Source organism: Drosophila innubila (assembly GCF_004354385.1).
Source record: "Drosophila innubila isolate TH190305 chromosome 3R unlocalized genomic scaffold, UK_Dinn_1.0 2_E_3R, whole genome shotgun sequence".
NCBI lineage: Eukaryota > Metazoa > Arthropoda > Insecta > Diptera > Drosophilidae > Drosophila > Drosophila innubila.
Window position 1 is genome coordinate 18,401,591 of NW_022995380.1, and position 20,559 is coordinate 18,422,149.

A 20,559-nucleotide genomic window follows, 5' to 3' on the forward strand; every position below is an offset into this window, starting at 1 on the left:
TATTTTTGTAAAAAATCATGTGAAATTGGACAAGAATTTTGACTTGTAAAGTGGCTAAGTCCGCAGTCTGACCAACTTCAAACTGTCATAACTTGATCAAAACTGAACCGATTTTTAAGCGGAATGTCATTTTATTCATAATTTGGCATTTTAATTCATTCTGCATTTAAATTTTATTAAATTCTTAAAAAAAATATTTTCCTCTAGATTCTACTAGATATTGATTTCGATGCTAAGGGTCCCCTTTGAAATTTCAAAATTCAAAATTTTAAATCTCAAGTTTTCACTTTAATCAACTCCTTATATCGTAATAAGTATAAAACAACACTTTAAACTTGATTCTGAGACCTTTCTATTTTTTGTAAAAATCATGTGAAATTGACAAGAATTTTGACTTGTAAAGTGGCTAAGTCCGCAGTCTGACCAACTTCAAACTGTCATAACTTGATCAAAACTGAACCGATTTTTAAGCGGAATGTCATTTTATTCATAACTTGGCATTTTAATTCATTCTGCATTTAAATTTTATTAAATTCTTAAAAAAAATATTTTCCTCTAGATTCTACTAGATATTGATTTCGATGCTAAGGGTCCCCTTTGAAATTTCAAAATTCAAAATTTTAAATCTCAAGTTTTCACTTTTAATCAACTCCTTATATCGTAATTAGTATAAAACAACACTTTAAACTTGATTCTGAGACCTTTCTATTTTTGTAAAAAATCATGTGAAATTGACAAGAATTTTGACTTGTAAAGTGGCTAAGTCCGCAGTCTGACCAACTTCAAACTGTCATAACTTGATCAAAACTGAACCGATTTTAAGCGGAATGTCATTTTATTCATAACTTGGCATTTTAATTCATTCTGCATTTAAATTTTATTAAATTCTTAAAAAAAAATATTTTCTCTAGATTCTACTAGATATTGATTTCGATGCTAAGGGTCCCCCTTTGAAATTTCAAAATTCAAAATTTTAAATCTCAAGTTTTCACTTTTAATCAACTCCTTATATCGTAATAAGTATAAAACAACACTTTAAACTTGATTCTGAGACCTTTCTATTTTTGTAAAAATCATGTGAAATTGGACAAAATTTTGACTTGTAAAGTGGCTAAGTCCGCAGTCTGACCAACTTCAAACTGTCATAACTTGATCAAAACTGAACCGATTTTTAAGCGGAATGTCATTTTATTCATAATTGGCATTTTAATTCATTCTGCATTTAAATTTTATTAAATTCTTAAAAAAAAATATATTTTCCTCTAGATTCTACTAGATATTGATTTCGATGCTAAGGGTCCCCCCTTTGAAATTTCAAAAATTCAAAATTTTAAATCTCAAGTTTTCACTTTTAATCAACTCCTTATATCGTAATAAGTATAAAACAACACTTTAAACTTGATTCTGAGACCTTTCTATTTTTTGTAAAAAATCATGTGAAATTGGACAAGAATTTTGACTTGTAAAGTGGCTAAGTCCGCAGTCTGACCAACTTCAAACTGTCATAACTTGATCAAAACTGAACCGATTTTTAAGCGGAATGTCATTTTATTCATAATTTGGCATTTTAATTCATTCTGCATTTAAATTTTATTAAATTCTTAAAAAAAAATATTTTTCTAGATTCTACTAGATATTGATTTCGATGCTAAGGGTCCCCTTTGAAATTTCAAAATTCAAAATTTTAAATCTCAAGTTTTCACTTTTAATCAACTCTTATATCGTAATTAGTATAAAACAACACTTTAAACTTGATTCTGAGACCTTTCTATTTTTGTAAAAAATCATGTGAAATTGACAAAATTTTGACTTGTAAAGTGGCTAAGTCCGCAGTCTGACCAACTTCAAACTGTCATAACTTGATCAAAACTGAACCGATTTTTAAGCGGAATGTCATTTTATTCATAATTTGGCATTTTAATTCATTCTGCATTTAAATTTTATTAAATTCTTAAAAAATATTTTCCTCTAGATTCTACTAGATATTGATTTCGATGCTAAGGGTCCCCCCTTTGAAATTTCAAAAATTCAAAATTTTAAATCTCAAGTTTTCACTTTTAATCAACTCCTTATATCGTAATTAGTATAAAACAACACTTTAAACTTGATTCTGAGACCTTTCTATTTTTTGTAAAAAATCATGTGAAATTGACAAGAATTTTGACTTGTAAAGTGGCTAAGTCCGCAGTCTGACCAACTTCAAACTGTCATAACTTGATCAAAACTGAACCGATTTTTAAGCGGAATGTCATTTTATTCATAACTTGGCATTTTAATTCATTCTGCATTTAAATTTTATTAAATTCTTAAAAAAAATATATTTTCCTCTAGATTCTACTAGATATTGATTTCGATGCTAAGGGTCCCCCCTTTGAAATTTCAAAAATTCAAAATTTTAAATCTCAAGTTTTCACTTTTAATCAACTCCTTTTATCGTAAAAAGTATAAAACAACACTTTAAACTTGATTCTGAGACCTTTCTATTTTTTGTAAAAAATCATGTGAAATTGGACAAGAATTTTGACTTGTAAAGTGGCTAAGTCCGCAGTCTGACCAACTTCAAACTGTCATAACTTGATCAAAACTGAACCGATTTTTAAGCGGAATGTCATTTTATTCATAACTTGGCATTTTAATTCATTCTGCATTTAAATTTTATTAAATTCTTTAAAAAAAAATATTTTTCTCTAGATTCTACTAGATATTGATTTCGATGCTAAGGGTCCCCTTTGAAATTTCAAAATTCAAAATTTTAAATCTCAAGTTTTCACTTTTAATCAACTCTTATATCGTAATTAGTATAAAACAACACTTTAAACTTGATTCTGAGACCTTTCTATTTTTGTAAAAAATCATGTGAAATTGGACAAGAATTTTGACTTGTAAAGTGGCTAAGTCCGCAGTCTGACCAACTTCAAACTGTCATAACTTGATCAAAACTGAACCGATTTTTAAGCGGAATGTCATTTTATTCATAACTTGGCATTTTAATTCATTCTGCATTTAAATTTTATTAAATTCTTAAAAAAAATATATTTTCCTCTAGATTCTACTAGATATTGATTTCGATGCTAAGGGTCCCCTTTGAAATTTCAAAATTCAAAATTTTAAATCTCAAGTTTTCACTTTTAATCAACTCCTTATATCGTAAAGTATAAAACAACACTTTAAACTTGATTCTGAGACCTTTCTATTTTTTGTAAAAAATCATGTGAAATTGACAAGAATTTTGACTTGTAAAGTGGCTAAGTCCGCAGTCTGACCAACTTCAAACTGTCATAACTTGATCAAAACTGAACCGATTTTAAGCGGAATGTCATTTTATTCATAACTTGGCATTTTAATTCATTCTGCATTTAAATTTTATTAAATTCTTAAAAAAAATATTTTCTCTAGATTCTACTAGATATTGATTTCGATGCTAAGGGTCCCCTTTGAAATTTCAAAATTCAAAATTTTAAATCTCAAGTTTTCACTTTTAATCAACTCCTTATATCGTAATAAGTATAAAACAACACTTTAAACTTGATTCTGAGACCTTTCTATTTTTTGTAAAAAATCATGTGAAATTGGACAAAATTTTGACTTGTAAAGTGGCTAAGTCCGCAGTCTGACCAACTTCAAACTGTCATAACTTGATCAAAACTGAACCGATTTTTAAGCGGAATGTCATTTTATTCATAACTTGGCATTTTAATTCATTCTGCATTTAAATTTTATTTAATTCTTAAAAAAAATATATTTTGCTCTAGATTCTACTAGATATTGATTTCGATGCTAAGGGTCCCCCCTTTGAAATTTCAAAAATTCAAAATTTTAAATCTCAAGTTTTCACTTTTAATCAACTCCTTATATCGTAATAAGTATAAAACAACACTTTAAACTTGATTCTGAGACCTTTCTATTTTTTGTAAAAAATCATGTGAAATTGGACAAGAATTTTGACTTGTAAAGTGGCTAAGTCCGCAGTCTGACCAACTTCAAACTGTCATAACTTGATCAAAACTGAACCGATTTTTAAGCGGAATGTCATTTTATTCATAACTTGGCATTTTAATTCATTCTGCATTTAAATTTTATTAAATTCTTAAAAAAAATATATTTTCCTCTAGATTCTACTAGATATTGATTTCGATGCTAAGGGTCCCCTTTGAAATTTCAAAATTCAAAATTTTAAATCTCAAGTTTTCACTTTTAATCAACTCCTTATATCGTAATAAGTATAAAACAACACTTTAAACTTGATTCTAAGACCTTTCTATTTTTTTTAAAAAATCATGTGAAATTGGACAAGAATTTTGACTTGTAAAGTGGCTAAGTCCGCAGTCTGACCAACTTCAAACTGTCATAACTTGATCAAAACTGAACCGATTTTTAAGCGGAATGTCATTTTATTCATAACTTGGCATTTTAATTCATTCTGCATTTAAATTTTATTAAATTCTTAAAAAAAATATATTTTCCTCTAGATTCTACTAGATATTGATTTCGATGCTAAGGGTCCCCCCTTTGAAATTTCAAAAATTCAAAATTTTAAATCTCAAGTTTTCACTTTTAATCAACTCCTTATATCGTAATAAGTATAAAACAACACTTTAAACTTGATTCTGAGACCTTTCTATTTTTGTAAAAAATCATGTGAAATTGGACAAGAATTTTGACTTGTAAAGTGGCTAAGTCCGCAGTCTGACCAACTTCAAACTGTCATAACTTGATCAAAACTGAACCGATTTTAAGCGGAATGTCATTTTATTCATAACTTGGCATTTTAATTCATTCTGCATTTAAATTTTATTAAATTCTTAAAAAAATATATTTTCCTCTAGATTCTACTAGATATTGATTTCGATGCTAAGGGTCCCCTTTGAAATTTCAAAATTCAAAATTTTAAATCTCAAGTTTTCACTTTTAATCAACTCCTTATATCGTAAAGTATAAAACAACACTTTAAACTTGATTCTGAGACCTTTCTATTTTTGTAAAAAATCATGTGAAATTGGACAAGAATTTTGACTTGTAAAGTGGCTAAGTCCGCAGTCTGACCAACTTCAAACTGTCATAACTTGATCAAAACTGAACCGATTTTAAGCGGAATGTCATTTTATTCATAACTTGGCATTTTAATTCATTCTGCATTTAAATTTTATTAAATTCTTAAAAAAAAATATTTTCTCTAGATTCTACTAGATATTGATTTCGATGCTAAGGGTCCCCTTTGAAATTTCAAAATTCAAAATTTTAAATCTCAAGTTTTCACTTTTAATCAACTCCTTTATATCGTAATGAGTATAAAACAACACTTTAAACTTGATTCTGAGACCTTTCTATTTTTGTAAAAAATCATGTGAAATTGGACAAGAATTTTGACTTGTAAAGTGGCTAAGTCCGCAGTCTGACCAACTTCAAACTGTCATAACTTGATCAAAACTGAACCGATTTTAAGCGGAATGTCATTTTATTCATAACTTGGCATTTTAATTCATTCTGCATTTAAATTTTATTAAATTCTTAAAAAAATATATTTTCCTCTAGATTCTACTAGATATTGATTTCGATGCTAAGGGTCCCCTTTGAAATTTCAAAATTCAAAATTTTAAATCTCAAGTTTTCACTTTTAATCAACTCCTTTATCGTAAAAGTATAAAACAACACTTTAAACTTGATTCTGAGACCTTTCTATTTTTGTAAAAAATCATGTGAAATTGGACAAGAATTTGACTTGTAAAGTGGCTAAGTCCGCAGTCTGACCAACTTCAAACTGTCATAACTTGATCAAAACTGAACCGATTTTTAAGCGGAATGTCATTTTATTCATAACTTGGCATTTTAATTCATTCTGCATTTAAATTTTATTAAATTCTTAAAAAAAAATATTTTTCTAGATTCTACTAGATATTGATTTCGATGCTAGGGTCCCCTTTGAAATTTCAAAATTCAAAATTTTAAATCTCAAGTTTTCACTTTAATCAACTCCTTATATCGTAATAAGTATAAAACAACACTTTAAACTTGATTCTGAGACCTTTCTATTTTTGTAAAAAATCATGTGAAATTGGACAAGAATTTTGACTTGTAAAGTGGCTAAGTCCGCAGTCTGACCAACTTCAAACTGTCATAACTTGATCAAAACTGAACCGATTTTTAAGCGGAATGTCATTTTATTCATAACTTGGCATTTTAATTCATTCTGCATTTAAATTTTATTAAATTCTTAAAAAAAATATATTTTCCTCTAGATTCTACTAGATATTGATTTCGATGCTAAGGGTCCCCCCTTTGAAATTTCAAAAATTCAAAATTTTAAATCTCAAGTTTTACTTTTAATCAACTCCTTATATCGTAATAAGTATAAAACAACACTTTAAACTTGATTCTGAGACCTTTCTATTTTTTGTAAAAAATCATGTGAAATTGACAAGAATTTTGACTTGTAAAGTGGCTAAGTCCGCAGTCTGACCAACTTCAAACTGTCATAACTTGATCAAAACTGAACCGATTTTAAGCGGAATGTCATTTTATTCATAACTTGGCATTTTAATTCATTCTGCATTTAAATTTTATTAAATTCTTAAAAAAAATATTTTCCTAGATTCTACTAGATATTGATTTCGATGCTAAGGGTCCCCTTTGAAATTTCAAAATTCAAAATTTTAAATCTCAAGTTTTCACTTTTAATCAACTCTTTATCGTAAAAGTATAAAACAACACTTTAAACTTGATTCTGAGACCTTTCTATTTTTTGTAAAAATCATGTGAAATTGGACAAGAATTTTGACTTGTAAAGTGGCTAAGTCCGCAGTCTGACCAACTTCAAACTGTCATAACTTGATCAAAACTGAACCGATTTTTAAGCGGAATGTCATTTTATTCATAACTTGGCATTTTAATTCATTCTGCATTTAAATTTTATTAAATTCTTAAAAAAAATATATTTTCCTCTAGATTCTACTAGATATTGATTTCGATGCTAAGGGTCCCCCCTTTGAAATTTCAAAAATTCAAAATTTTAAATCTCAAGTTTTAACTTTAAATCAACTCCTTATATCGTAATAAGTATAAAACAACACTTTAAACTTGATTCTGAGACCTTTCTATTTTTTGTAAAAAATCATGTGAAATTGGACAAGAATTTTGACTTGTAAAGTGGCTAAGTCCGCAGTCTGACCAACTTCAAACTGTCATAACTTGATCAAAACTGAACCGATTTTTAAGCGGAATGTCATTTTATTCATAACTTGGCATTTTAATTCATTCTGCATTTAAATTTTATTAAATTCTTAAAAAAAATATATTTTCCTCTAGATTCTACTAGATATTGATTTCGATGCTAAGGGTCCCCTTTGAAATTTCAAAATTCAAAATTTTAAATCTCAAGTTTTCACTTTTAATCAACTCCTTTATCGTAAAAGTATAAAACAACACTTTAAACTTGATTCTGAGACCTTTCTATTTTGTAAAAAATCATGAAATTGGACAAGAATTTTGACTTGTAAAGTGGCTAAGTCCGCAGTCTGACCAACTTCAAACTGTCATAACTTGATCAAAACTGAACCGATTTTAAGCGGAATGTCATTTTATTCATAACTTGGCATTTTAATTCATTCTGCATTTAAATTTTATTAAATTTTAAAAAAAAATATTTTCTCTAGATTCTACTAGATATTGATTTCGATGCTAAGGGTCCCCTTTGAAATTTCAAAATTCAAAATTTTAAATCTCAAGTTTTCACTTTTAATCAACTCCTTATATCGTAATAAGTATAAAACAACACTTTAAACTTGATTCTGAGACCTTTCATTTTTTGTAAAAAATCATGAAATTGACAAGAATTTTGACTTGTAAAGTGGCTAAGTCCGCAGTCTGACCAACTTCAAACTGTCATAACTTGATCAAAACTGAACCGATTTTTAAGCGGAATGTCATTTTATTCATAACTTGGCATTTTAATTCATTCTGCATTTAAATTTTATTAAATTCTTAAAAAAAATATATTTTCCTCTAGATTCTACTAGATATTGATTTCGATGCTAAGGGTCCCCCCTTTGAAATTTCAAAAATTCAAAATTTTAAATCTCAAGTTTTAACTTTAAATCAACTCCTTATATCGTAATAAGTATAAAACAACACTTTAAACTTGATTCTGAGACCTTTCTATTTTTTGTAAAAAATCATGTGAAATTGGACAAGAATTTTGACTTGTAAAGTGGCTAAGTCCGCAGTCTGACCAACTTCAAACTGTCATAACTTGATCAAAACTGAACCGATTTTAAGCGGAATGTCATTTTATTCATAACTTGGCATTTTAATTCATTCTGCATTTAAATTTTATTAAATTCTTAAAAAAAAATATTTTCTCTAGATTCTACTAGATATTGATTTCGATGCTAAGGGTCCCCTTTGAAATTTCAAAATTCAAAATTTTAAATCTCAAGTTTTCACTTTTAATCAACTCCTTATATCGTAATAAGTATAAAACAACACTTTAAACTTGATTCTGAGACCTTTCTATTTTGTAAAAAATCATGTGAAATTGGACAAGAATTTTGACTTGTAAAGTGGCTAAGTCCGCAGTCTGACCAACTTCAAACTGTCATAACTTGATCAAAACTGAACCGATTTTAAGCGGAATGTCATTTTATTCATAACTTGGCATTTTAATTCATTCTGCATTTAAATTTTATTAAATTCTTAAAAAAATATATTTTCTAGATTCTACTAGATATTGATTTCGATGCTATGGGTCCCCTTTAAAATTTCAAAATTCAAAATTTTAAATCTCAAGTTTTAACTTTAAATCAACTCCTTATATCGTAATAAGTATAAAACAACACTTTAAACTTGATTCTGAGACCTTTCTATTTTTTGTAAAAAATCATGTGAAATTGGACAAGAATTTTGACTTGTAAAGTGGCTAAGTCCGCAGTCTGACCAACTTCAAACTGTCATAACTTGATCAAAACTGAACCGATTTTTAAGCGGAATGTCATTTTATTCATAACTTGGCATTTTAATTCATTCTGCATTTAAATTTTATTAAATTCTTAAAAAAAAATTTTTTTCTAGATTCTACTAGATATTGATTTCGATGCTAAGGGTCCCCCCTTTGAAATTTCAAAAACTCAAAATTTTAAATCTCAAGTTTTCACTTTTAATCAACTCTTTATATCGTAATGAGTATAAAACAACACTTTAAACTTGATTCTGAGACCTTTCTATTTTTTGTAAAAAATCATGTGAAATTGGACAAGAATTTTGACTTGTAAAGTGGCTAAGTCCGCAGTCTGACCAACTTCAAACTGTCATAACTTGATCAAAACTGAACCGATTTTTAAGCGGAATGTCATTTTATTCATAACTTGGCATTTTAATTCATTCTGCATTTAAATTTTATTAAATTCTAAAAAAATATATTTTCCTCTAGATTCTACTAGATATTGATTTCGATGCTAAGGGTCCCCTTTGAAATTTCAAAATTCAAAATTTTAAATCTCAAGTTTTCACTTTAATCAACTCTTTATCGTAAAAAGTATAAAACAACACTTTAAACTTGATTCTGAGACCTTTCTATTTTTTTGTAAAAAAATCATGTGAAATTGGACAAGAATTTTGACTTGTAAAGTGGCTAAGTCCGCAGTCTGACCAACTTCAAACTGTCATAACTTGATCAAAACTGAACCGATTTTAAGCGGAATGTCATTTTATTCATAACTTGGCATTTTAATTCATTCTGCATTTAAATTTTATTAAATTTTAAAAAAAAATATATTTTCTCTAGATTCTACTAGATATTGATTTCGATGCTAAGGGTCCCCTTTGAAATTTCAAAAATTCAAAATTTTAAATCTCAAGTTTTAACTTTAAATCAACTCTTATATCGTAATAAGTATAAAACAACACTTTAAACTTGATTCTGAGACCTTTCTATTTTTGTAAAAAATCATGTGAAATTGGACAAGAATTTTGACTTGTAAAGTGGCTAAGTCCGCAGTCTGACCAACTTCAAACTGTCATAACTTGATCAAAACTGAACCGATTTTTAAGCGGAATGTCATTTTATTCATAACTTGGCATTTTAATTCATTCTGCATTTAAATTTTATTAAATTCTTAAAAAAAAAATATTTTTCTCTAGATTCTACTAGATATTGATTTCGATGCTAAGGGTCCCCCCTTTGAAATTTCAAAAATTCAAAATTTTAAATCTCAAGTTTTCACTTTTAATCAACTCTTTATATCGTAATGAGTATAAAACAACACTTTAAACTTGATTCTGAGACCTTTCTATTTTTTGTAAAAAATCATGTGAAATTGGACAAGAATTTTGACTTGTAAAGTGGCTAAGTCCGCAGTCTGACCAACTTCAAACTGTCATAACTTGATCAAAACTGAACCGATTTTTAAGCGGAATGTCATTTTATTCATAACTTGGCATTTTAATTCATTCTGCATTTAAATTTTATTAAATTCTTAAAAAAATATATTTAGATTCTACTAGATATTGATTTCGATGCTAAGGGTCCCCTTTGAAATTTCAAAATTCAAAATTTTAAATCTCAAGTTTTCACTTTTAATCAACTCCTTTATCGTAAAAAAGTATAAAACAACACTTTAAACTTGATTCTGAGACCTTTCTATTTTTGTAAAAAATCATGTGAAATTGGACAAGAATTTTGACTTGTAAAGTGGCTAAGTCCGCAGTCTGACCAACTTCAAACTGTCATAACTTGATCAAAACTGAACCGATTTTTAAGCGGAATGTCATTTTATTCATAACTTGGCATTTTAATTCATTCTGCATTTAAATTTTATTAAATTCTTAAAAAAAAAATATTTTTCTCTAGATTCTACTTATATCGTATTAAGTATAAAACAACACTTGAAATTTGATTCTGAGACGTTTCATTTTTTTGTAAAAAATCATGTTAAATTGATCCAAAATTGTGACTTGTAAAGTTGCTGAGTCAAAGGTCTGACCAACATCAAACATTCATAACTTTGTCAAAATAAAACCAAATTTCAAACGGAATGTCATATTGATCATAGTTTAACCTCTTAATTCATTCTGCATTCAAGGTTTTAAATACCAAGCTTCAAGTTTTAAATTAAATCTTATGTAATAATAGGTATAAAACAGCACGTAATCATTTTAAAATTTTACAATATTTATTTGTTGTACTGGTACATAAAAAAAAACCAACTTTTTTTCCGAAATAGTTGTTTCGGGAGGTACCGGAACCGAAACCGAAACCGGAACTGACAGTTGCTTTTGTTTTGATTCCCTGGTATTTTGGATCCTATCTATTTACTTTAGTGTATCAGCTAGTCTCCTCTTTAAATCCTCTTAGCACTTAGTCTGCGAACTTTTAATTCACGTCTACGTTCGCAAAGCTTTCAGTTATAATGCTTTGAATGCAATGTATGTGCATGTGTATGTGTGTGTGTGTTTGCGTGTGTCTCAGTATGTGTGGTTTCATGTGTATAACATAACTAGGTGGAGAAATTGCGCAGCTGCAATGAATGAAAATGAGTTTTTTTTTCGCTGGATCAACTAAAATTACTGAACTAATTAAAAATACATTTTAGCCTCTAATTACAAATTCATTTTAAAATACGAAAAATTGCTGCTAATGTTGTTTTAGTCGTGCACGCCCATGGTCAATGAATGTGCTCCACCAGGATTGCCACGTTTGCCTGCGTTGTCCATTAGCAGGCATGTCCTTAGGCAATGGACGGGGCAAGGCATTGCCAAAGCCAAAGCTAAAGCCATTGCTAAAGCCATAATCATAGTTATAGCCATAGCCATTGCCATTGCCAGACATACTCGTACACTAAATCCAAATCCAAAGACAAAGCATTTTAAAACGTTATTACAACAACAGCAGCAACAACAATGATGACCAAGTCGAGCAGCGAGCCATTAATGGCTAAAAACCATTTAAAATGGCCGACGGCCCTGCAAAGAGCACAGCACACAGAGTGTGAGAGGGAGAGAGGGAGAAAGAGAGATGAGCGACAACAAAAAATAAAGAGACAAAAGAGAAGTAAAGTTTATAACCAAACCGAAAAACCAAAACCACGCCTGGGGGTCACCACAATTGCAGCCATTATCTTCACGGTGCGCGGTGGCACACAAACACACACACACACAGACGTACACATATACACACTCCCAGTGGACAACGCGGCGTATGAGTGTCAGCCTCATAGTGGTTCGGCTGATGCTGCCGCCGGCGCCAGCTGCGACTATCAGCGCGTTAATCTGTGCGCCACACGGAGTTCCATCTTTGTATCTCGCCCCGCTCCAAACTTAAATCCAAAGCCGAACCGAATCGAGATGAGGCGACATGAGGCGAGGAGAGGCGAGGACAGAGCCAATCCGCAGGCTGGCATAAACTTTCGCGTACTGACTGTGGCAGCGTTTTCAGTGCGCCATTTCTATTTTTATAAATCTAATGAAAGATAATGAAATTTTATTTCATTTCTTTTGATTTCCACGCAATTGTCGTCAGCTTGAATCTGAAAACTAAAGCAGTTGAAAAAGAATCATAGATTCAAGTATATATGTATGTATCTCTGTATAATACGAATATATATGTTATTCAAGCGACTGGGACTCTGACTGTAAGCTGTCTCAGTAATACACAATAATAGAATTAAAGTGGCTGTGGCAGGCCAAGATCCTGCGCCCTCTGCCCTCTGAAGGGGGGAGGGGGGCACGGTTGTGGTGCCTTTTGGGTTCACAAAAGTTCAGCTGATAATAAAGTTGTCAACAACATTCATTTAATTAAAGAAAACAAAGCCAAAGCCATAGCACTTTGGGAATAGAAATGCTCGCATGTATATGGCATGAGAGCTCCCAAAATGGGTGGTCTCGGGGATCGCCGGGAGGGGCGTGTGTTGAAGGCAGCCAAAAAAAAACGAACCGAGCCTCTGTCTACCGCAATGTAATGCCAACGCTGAGATTTATGGTGTTAAGTTAATATGGCCGCCGGAAATGGTAATGTGTTTCCACTGACTGTCTGAATACGAGTAGTGGTTGTTTCCAGTAAATAAGCTATGTGGATTTAAGACTTCTGCAAACTTCGATTTAATTTAAAAAAATATATATGTGGGAATAGTTTAAAAATCGCTTAAAGAGAGTTTGCTGTGACTTACCTGAATAGTTAAAATGAGGAAATTGAAGCCATTTTTCATTATTAATTAGAACCCAATCGATTGCCAAACCAAGTTGACAAATTGTAAACCTGAAAAACCACAAACTGATGTCACATTTGAAACAAACTCAGAACCGCAACGAACATGGAGCCCTGTATGATACAGTTGTAAAGAGTTGTAAGGATTAATTAAGACGGAAATCGAAGTTTACAGATTTTCACTCAAATCCTAGAGATGGATATGGTTTCAAGCTGTAAACCGCAACGAATTTACGAGAAGAGACATTCAACATATGAAACTGCCATTTGACAGTTTCTTGTTAAACAAATATGAAGATTTAAGATCTTTGGATTAAGAATCTATTCAGAAACTTTAAATTTGGCCTGAAATAAGCCTGAGATAGGGTTGTTATTTTGTTAAATTTGTAATATTATCTAACAACAAATTAATGCAAATGTATGCAAGGTGAGAACTGGAAAATTTACTTAAATTAAGAGATTTTCCGATAGTAAATTTTCTGAAAAAATAGTTTTACAGTTTTGCTCTTACAAATACATATGAACTGACCTATAAATATTATCAGATTAAATATTATTGCCTTTATACAATTATTGACATACAACTTATTCTGAATCTTTTTAAATATTCCAGCGCCGATGGCAACTATGAAGTGACAATAATGACTAAAGCAATTCTGCACCACACGGGAAAAGTGGTCTGGAAACCACCCGCCATTTATAAATCGTTTTGTGAAATTGATGTCGAATATTTTCCATTCGATGAGCAGACATGTTTCATGAAGTTCGGCTCATGGACATACGATGGTTATATGGTAAGTGTGGCAGAGTACTTCATAAATACATATGTATTTCACATATATACCAGCAGATAATACATATATTCACTGATCCTGAAACTGCCTGTCAATCAAAGCAACTGGCAGAGCTCAGATGTAAGCCATCCATCAAGACGAGCACCATAAGATGTAGCTTTGGTTTTGGCTCTGATTGACTGACTGCTAATCAAACGCTAATCAAACGTTTAAGTCGATTATAAAAGCATTAAATCAGTAAATTCAATGGCAGCTGATAGGCGTGGCATACGGATCTGTGTTTGGATGTGTGTGTGTGTGTGTGTGTGTGGAGAAACGACTTTTTAAACATGTTTTAACAAAAAGAAAAACGAATTGACTTCGACTGTGTCTGGGTGTCTTGTTCCGAAATTGGAGTGATGACCTTGAAAACGGGCAAAACAAAAGAAATACTCACTCTCCGATAATTGATTATTCGCTTCGTTTTTTATTTATTTATTATATTCCAGTGTGGGCAAAGCGGCCATAAAGGTTTCTTATGGGGCGTAGCATTCACTTGAGGCTGGTTTCATATAGCTGTTATATACGTATATTTATTTCAATACTGTTGTTAATGTTCATTTTGTTTGTGTACACTTGACACGTTTCGTTCGTTGGCATGTGATAAATCACAAGACCTTTTCCCAACTTCACACACACACGCACACACACACACTCGCACATGCAGTTGGCACAGCTGCGTGAGTGTGCGTAGAGAAGATAACAGCCAGCAGCTGCGTTTAATGAACCAGCCACGCCTTTTGAAAACTTTTCGGGACTCGTTTGTCAAACGAAGCAGCAGCTACAACAAACTGCAGAGTGACAAAACATGACATTCTATACAACGAATTAGCTACACACTGAACTTGAATTCTCTAAAAGTGACACAGCTTAAAGTTCAATCTATTCTACTTTTGAAATATTTCTCGCAACTTATAAACTGAAATTAGTTCCAATCTCAAATTTATAAAACTTTAAGCTGAAACTAGTTCGCAAAAATTTTTAGAAGTGAGATCCACCTGAAAACCGTGAAAAATCAAAGTATAGCAATAAAATATCACATCTAATTATATTTTACTAGCATGTTTTGAACAGAACAAAACTTAAAGTTTAAGTTTGTAATTATTGCTATAGTGACTTTAATTGAGATCTACCTTACATATATTTAATTAGTTATAGTAAATAACTCAAGCCGTAAAACTTTTGCACCGCACAACGGCCGCTAGGTGGCGCTGGTTTCATTATGAAAAGGACAAGCGACAAACAAGAAAATAAATTACAGCACATTTTTATCATTTACTTATGGAATACGTACAATTTGTTGTTTTTCTCCAGTTGCCAAATAAGGCAAATTCACGCATCGGAAGCTTCAACATGCTTCATTGACTTTAACTTGATGCACAAGCACACACACACACACTCATACACAAACACAAAGAGAGGTAGAAAGAGAATGAGAAAGAGACACACTTGAAATGTGGAAGGAGAATACATTTATCCTTCCTTCCTTCTGGCCATATATAACAATTGTTGCCGGTTGATTTCGTCGGTTATTCTGAATTCTGCTCATGTCAATTTACAGCATCAGCGTAAATTTATTACGAGGTATTAATGATATTACGGGTACTATGGTCTGGGGAAGCCAACAGTGCTCTGTTAATGAATGGGAATGTAATTTAAAATTGTGTTTTTTGAGGAAAGCAAATTGATTTTTTGCCATTCGCAGCTCTCGACTACGAGAAATTGAGAATAAAACGAAAAATAAGACTCGGAATATAATATTATACTTATAAAGTAAATAAATGGAACGTGTTTGTTCAGTCATCAGATTAAAGCCATAAGTAATAGCAGATCATGAATAACATTTCTCACACAGAGATATTTCATAAGTAAACTAAGAAAAGAATTGAAAGAAGCGCGAAAATAAATGAATCGACACAAACAACAAGCGGAAGAACAAGAAAATAAACTGAATGGTAAAACGTAAATGTCATTACGTTTAAGAAGGCAACACGTGAGTGAAACTTATCACAACAGCTGCCATCTCAATTTTTATTCGTTTTTCACTGGCATCTCCCATCTAAGACGAAGTCGAGGCAATCGCAATTCGTTGCGCAATTGACGATTGTCAAAAATTTGTCAAAAATACACGAGAACGAGTACGTTTTACCATCATCAGTAACAGTAACAGCAACAGCAACATCGACATTGACATCAAATTCAGAGGGAAAATCAGCATCAGCTTTGATTTTCCGCTGAAAATTCATTGCGCCGTCTGTTTGACAAGACCAAAGCGACACTTGAATATTGCTCAAGTTTGCTACGTGTTCTTATTGTTGTTGCTGCTGGAAACGATTGGTGGAAAATGAGGCAACAAATCAGCATTAATGGCAATACAATCGCACAGGTGTTGCATTGTCAAGAATTTGATCCGTAAATCAAAGACAAAAGGAAAACAAATAGAGCAAAGCAAATTTGTTTTATTATTTATCACCCAAGCTATCAATTTATTTAATAGTATTAAGTAAAAGAGCAGTTATTAATAGTAAATAATGGTAATATTTAGAATTGAGAACAATTAAAAAATTAATCTCACAAGTAAAAAGCTTCTGAAAGAAATTTTAAATAACAATAATAGGAATGTTTACAATTTAAATTGTTGTTTAATAATATATTTTACAATTTATACTCCACAGGTGGACTTGCGGCATTTGAAACAAACAGCCGACTCGGACAACATTGAGGTGGGGATCGATTTGCAGGATTATTACATCTCAGTCGAGTGGGATATTATGAGAGTGCCCGCAGTGCGGAATGAGAAGTTCTATAGCTGCTGTGAGGAGCCATATCTGGACATTGTGTTCAATCTGACGCTGAGGCGAAAGACGCTTTTCTACACGGTCAACCTGATCATACCCTGTGTGGGAATATCATTTCTATCCGTGCTGGTCTTCTACCTGCCCAGCGACTCGGGCGAGAAGATCTCACTTTGTATCAGCATTCTGCTATCGTTGACTGTGTTTTTTCTGCTTCTCGCCGAAATTATACCGCCGACATCGTTGACTGTGCCGCTGCTGGGAAAATATCTACTCTTTACTATGATGCTGGTCACACTGTCTGTTGTAGTAACCATTGCGGTGCTTAATGTCAACTTTAGGTATGCCAATGCCATGATTTTCCACTGTCGGATAGTGTAAACTAAACTATATTTTCTTGTAGATCGCCCGTAACGCATCGTATGGCGCCTTGGGTGCAACGAGTTTTCATACAAATCCTGCCGAAGCTGCTCTGCATCGAGCGGCCCAAGAAGGAGGATCCCGAAGAGGATCAGCCGCCCGAGGTGCTCACGGATGTCTTTCATTTGCCGCCGGACGTCGACAAGTTTGTCAACTACGACACAAAGCGTTTCAGCGGTGACTATGGCATACCAGGTAAATCACTTTTCCGTCTCTCTCTCCCTCTCTCTAGTACAATTGTTAAATGTCTTGGTCATGCTTCTATATTCAGTAAAAGAAGTCTTTAAAGAAAAGACAAAGTTTCTATATTTGCCGCTGCCTGAGGCAAACTTAGTGTTGTTCACAAACTTTTTGCATTGCTGTTGCAATTGCAATTGCAGTTGCAAGTTGCAAGTTGTAAGCTGCAAGTTGGAAGCTTTGAGGTGCCGCCTTTGTTGCCGCCTTGAAATTTATGCTTGTTTTTTAGTGGATTCAGCAGGCGCATTAAGTGTGTAGACTTCCACTAACTTACAAACTGGCCAAGTTTATTTCTATTTCCTTTTAAATATACGCAAATACATGAAAATTATATGTACCCTATTTGAAAAGACTTTCCACTCACTGCTCGTTGGAGGGAAGTGCAAATAATTTATGGCAATTAAAGAGAAACTACACAAAAGCATCTGCAAAGTTGCAGCAAGAGAATTATGCGCTTCTTAATTACTTTTGTATCGTTTTGTCACTGTCGTGAAGCTCATTAAAACAAATAAAAATGAATATTACAACGGAAACGAAATGGAAATCAAGGAAAATGCATTTAAATGACTTTAAACTTTCTATAATCAAATAGTTGACAGATAGCTATGCCTTGGTTTATACATAAGTTCATTTTGCGAAGTCTCTTAAATATAAAGCATACGACACGTAAAACCACTCAAAGGCAAAGGCAATTCAATTGCCGTCACCCACAAGACCAAAGTTACAGCCACTTGGTGACTACTTTCCACTGTCTGAACGTCCAATGCGCTGCCAAATTAATGATTTCATCCTTACTTTTCGGTTACTTTCCTGCAATTGCCTTTCACATGAACAAGGAAAGAAAGCGGAAGGGATAGAATACAAGAGAAATCGTCAGCCAAATAAATACAAAAATAAATAGAATGAAGTTAACTATTTGCAGAGTTTCTTTATTGTTTCTGTTTCTGCCACTGTTGCTTTTAGCACTGAGTAGCCCTTTGTCCTGCCCGCCCTGAGGGACATTGCGGCAATATAGCAGAGTTACAAATTGCATTTGGCCATAAAAACGGGGGAATACATTGAAGGAAATATCTGCAAAATAGCTGCTAATTTGATTTACCTAATGCTATTATTGCATCCTCGTTGAGCCACTCACTGAATGCTTCTCTTATCATCTTATCCATTTCTCTTTCTTCTTCCAGTTTTACCCGCCTCGCATCGCTTCGACTTGGCGGCGGCGGGCGGAATTGCCGCCCATTGCTTTGGTGATCCACCTCTGCCCTCCTCTCTGCCACTGCCAGGCGCTGACGATGATCTGTTCAGTCCATCTGGTCTCAATGGCGACATCAGTCCCGGCTGTTGTCCGGCAGCCGCGGCAGCTGCAGCTGCTGCCGCCGCCGCCGATCTCAGCCCCACATTCGAGAGGCCCTATGCCAGGGAAATGGAGAAGACCATCGAGGGTTCTCGCTTCATAGCGCAGCATGTGAAAAACAAAGATAAATTCGAGAGCGTAAGTAGACAAAATATATATTCGAGTACTTTAATCATATATAATAATCAGTTTATACAGTTACTTTTAATATTCACTTAATTTCCCATAATTTTTAAAAACGGAAAAAATTATTATAAAATACATATTTTAAGTTCAATTCTTTGACAATCTTTTTTTAAACTTATAATTTTCTAGACTACACGAAATCTTGGTCTACGACTCAAACCAAAACCTTTCTAAATAAATAATATTTGAAATATTTTGTTTCAATAACTTATACTTGAGTATATTGAGTGCAAACTATTTGTCTTCAATTTATTTATTCTCTAAATAAATAATACTTGAAATATTTTGTTTCAATAACTTATACTTGAATATTTTGAGTGCAAAATATTTGTTTTCATTTTGTTATATACACGTATTTTCCAATCAGTTGGTAAATTTAAAGAGAGGAATATGGCAAACATCATCAAGTCCTCAAAACGGATTATTCAATTTCTACCTCTTGGCAATTCTTATTTGCCAGTCAGTTAGCCAGGCCAGAAGCAGCATGCACGACGTGGTCGCGATATGTTTACTGTCTGCTCCTCATAACCCGTATTTTGCAACGTTCCAAGGATGCAGGACGAGCACGAATCACACTGCTTGCATTTCTCTAATCAAAAATTGCAAAAGGGGATAATTCGAGAGAAGTGGCGGAGTTGGTGGGGCCATCGTCACGTTTGGTGGGTTGAGCTGAATTCAGGCTGAGTGATTGAGTTGTTTGTGCAATCGGAAAGCGCAATTCCGGATTCAGAGTGCAAGTTTGCAATCATTTGTGGCCACATTCTGGTGTTGCCCAGCATCAGCTCCACTTTCTAACTCAACTTTTACCGTCAAATTCAAATCGATAACCAAATTCAAGTAATTTTGCTAATGAATTTTAGCGCACAACTCGAAAATACATTGCGGTTGCATTGATAAGTAGACAAAACTTCAACTATTTAAATTAAGTTTAAATTAGTTAGATATTTTCGACAGCAAAAACTTTTCTAAAATTGCGTAAGCAAACGTCTGAAATAAATTTATTTAATTCAATCTAAATGCAAATAAATATTTGGCAAGAGCATTAGTGTACTGATGTTGAAATACATCGAAATATCGACAAGCGATAATTGAAGCGATTTTCAACTTTCAACTCGAGTTAATCAAGTCGATTTCAATGAAAAATTTACAAAATCATTGAAGTTTGCTCACAAATCAAACGACCTTATGTGTAAAAATTGCACCAAAGTTTAATTTTACCTAGATTATCGTCGATATATCGATTTTATTGGCTTAGCGATTTTACATTTCGATTTTAACTCAAATTACAGTCAATTAATACCTATTAATTATCTTTACTTGTATGCTTTTTAACGATAGGTGGAGGAGGATTGGAAATACGTAGCCATGGTATTGGATCGAATGTTTCTTTGGATTTTCGCAATCGCTTGCGTGGTCGGAACAGCGCTAATTATATTGCAAGCGCCAAGTTTGTACGATCAATCGCAGCCGATTGATATATTATATTCAAAAATTGCAAAGAAAAAAATCGAGCTGCTGACCATGGGCAGTGAAAACTCCTTATAA

General features: G+C 32.4%; 1 protein-coding gene across 1 annotated transcript in view; it reads left to right on the plus strand.

The window, feature by feature from the left end:
- The window catches only part of LOC117790666 (acetylcholine receptor subunit alpha-like 1), a 33,875-nt gene extending 13,316 nt beyond the window's left edge, over positions 1 to 20,559 (plus strand). The window contains exons 4-8 of the mRNA XM_034630170.1: positions 13,806 to 13,986; positions 16,701 to 17,161; positions 17,224 to 17,435; positions 18,659 to 18,966; positions 20,353 to 20,559. Coding sequence (XP_034486061.1) covers positions 13,806 to 13,986; positions 16,701 to 17,161; positions 17,224 to 17,435; positions 18,659 to 18,966; positions 20,353 to 20,559 — 1,369 coding nt within the window. The remainder of the gene's footprint in view (positions 1 to 13,805; positions 13,987 to 16,700; positions 17,162 to 17,223; positions 17,436 to 18,658; positions 18,967 to 20,352) is intronic.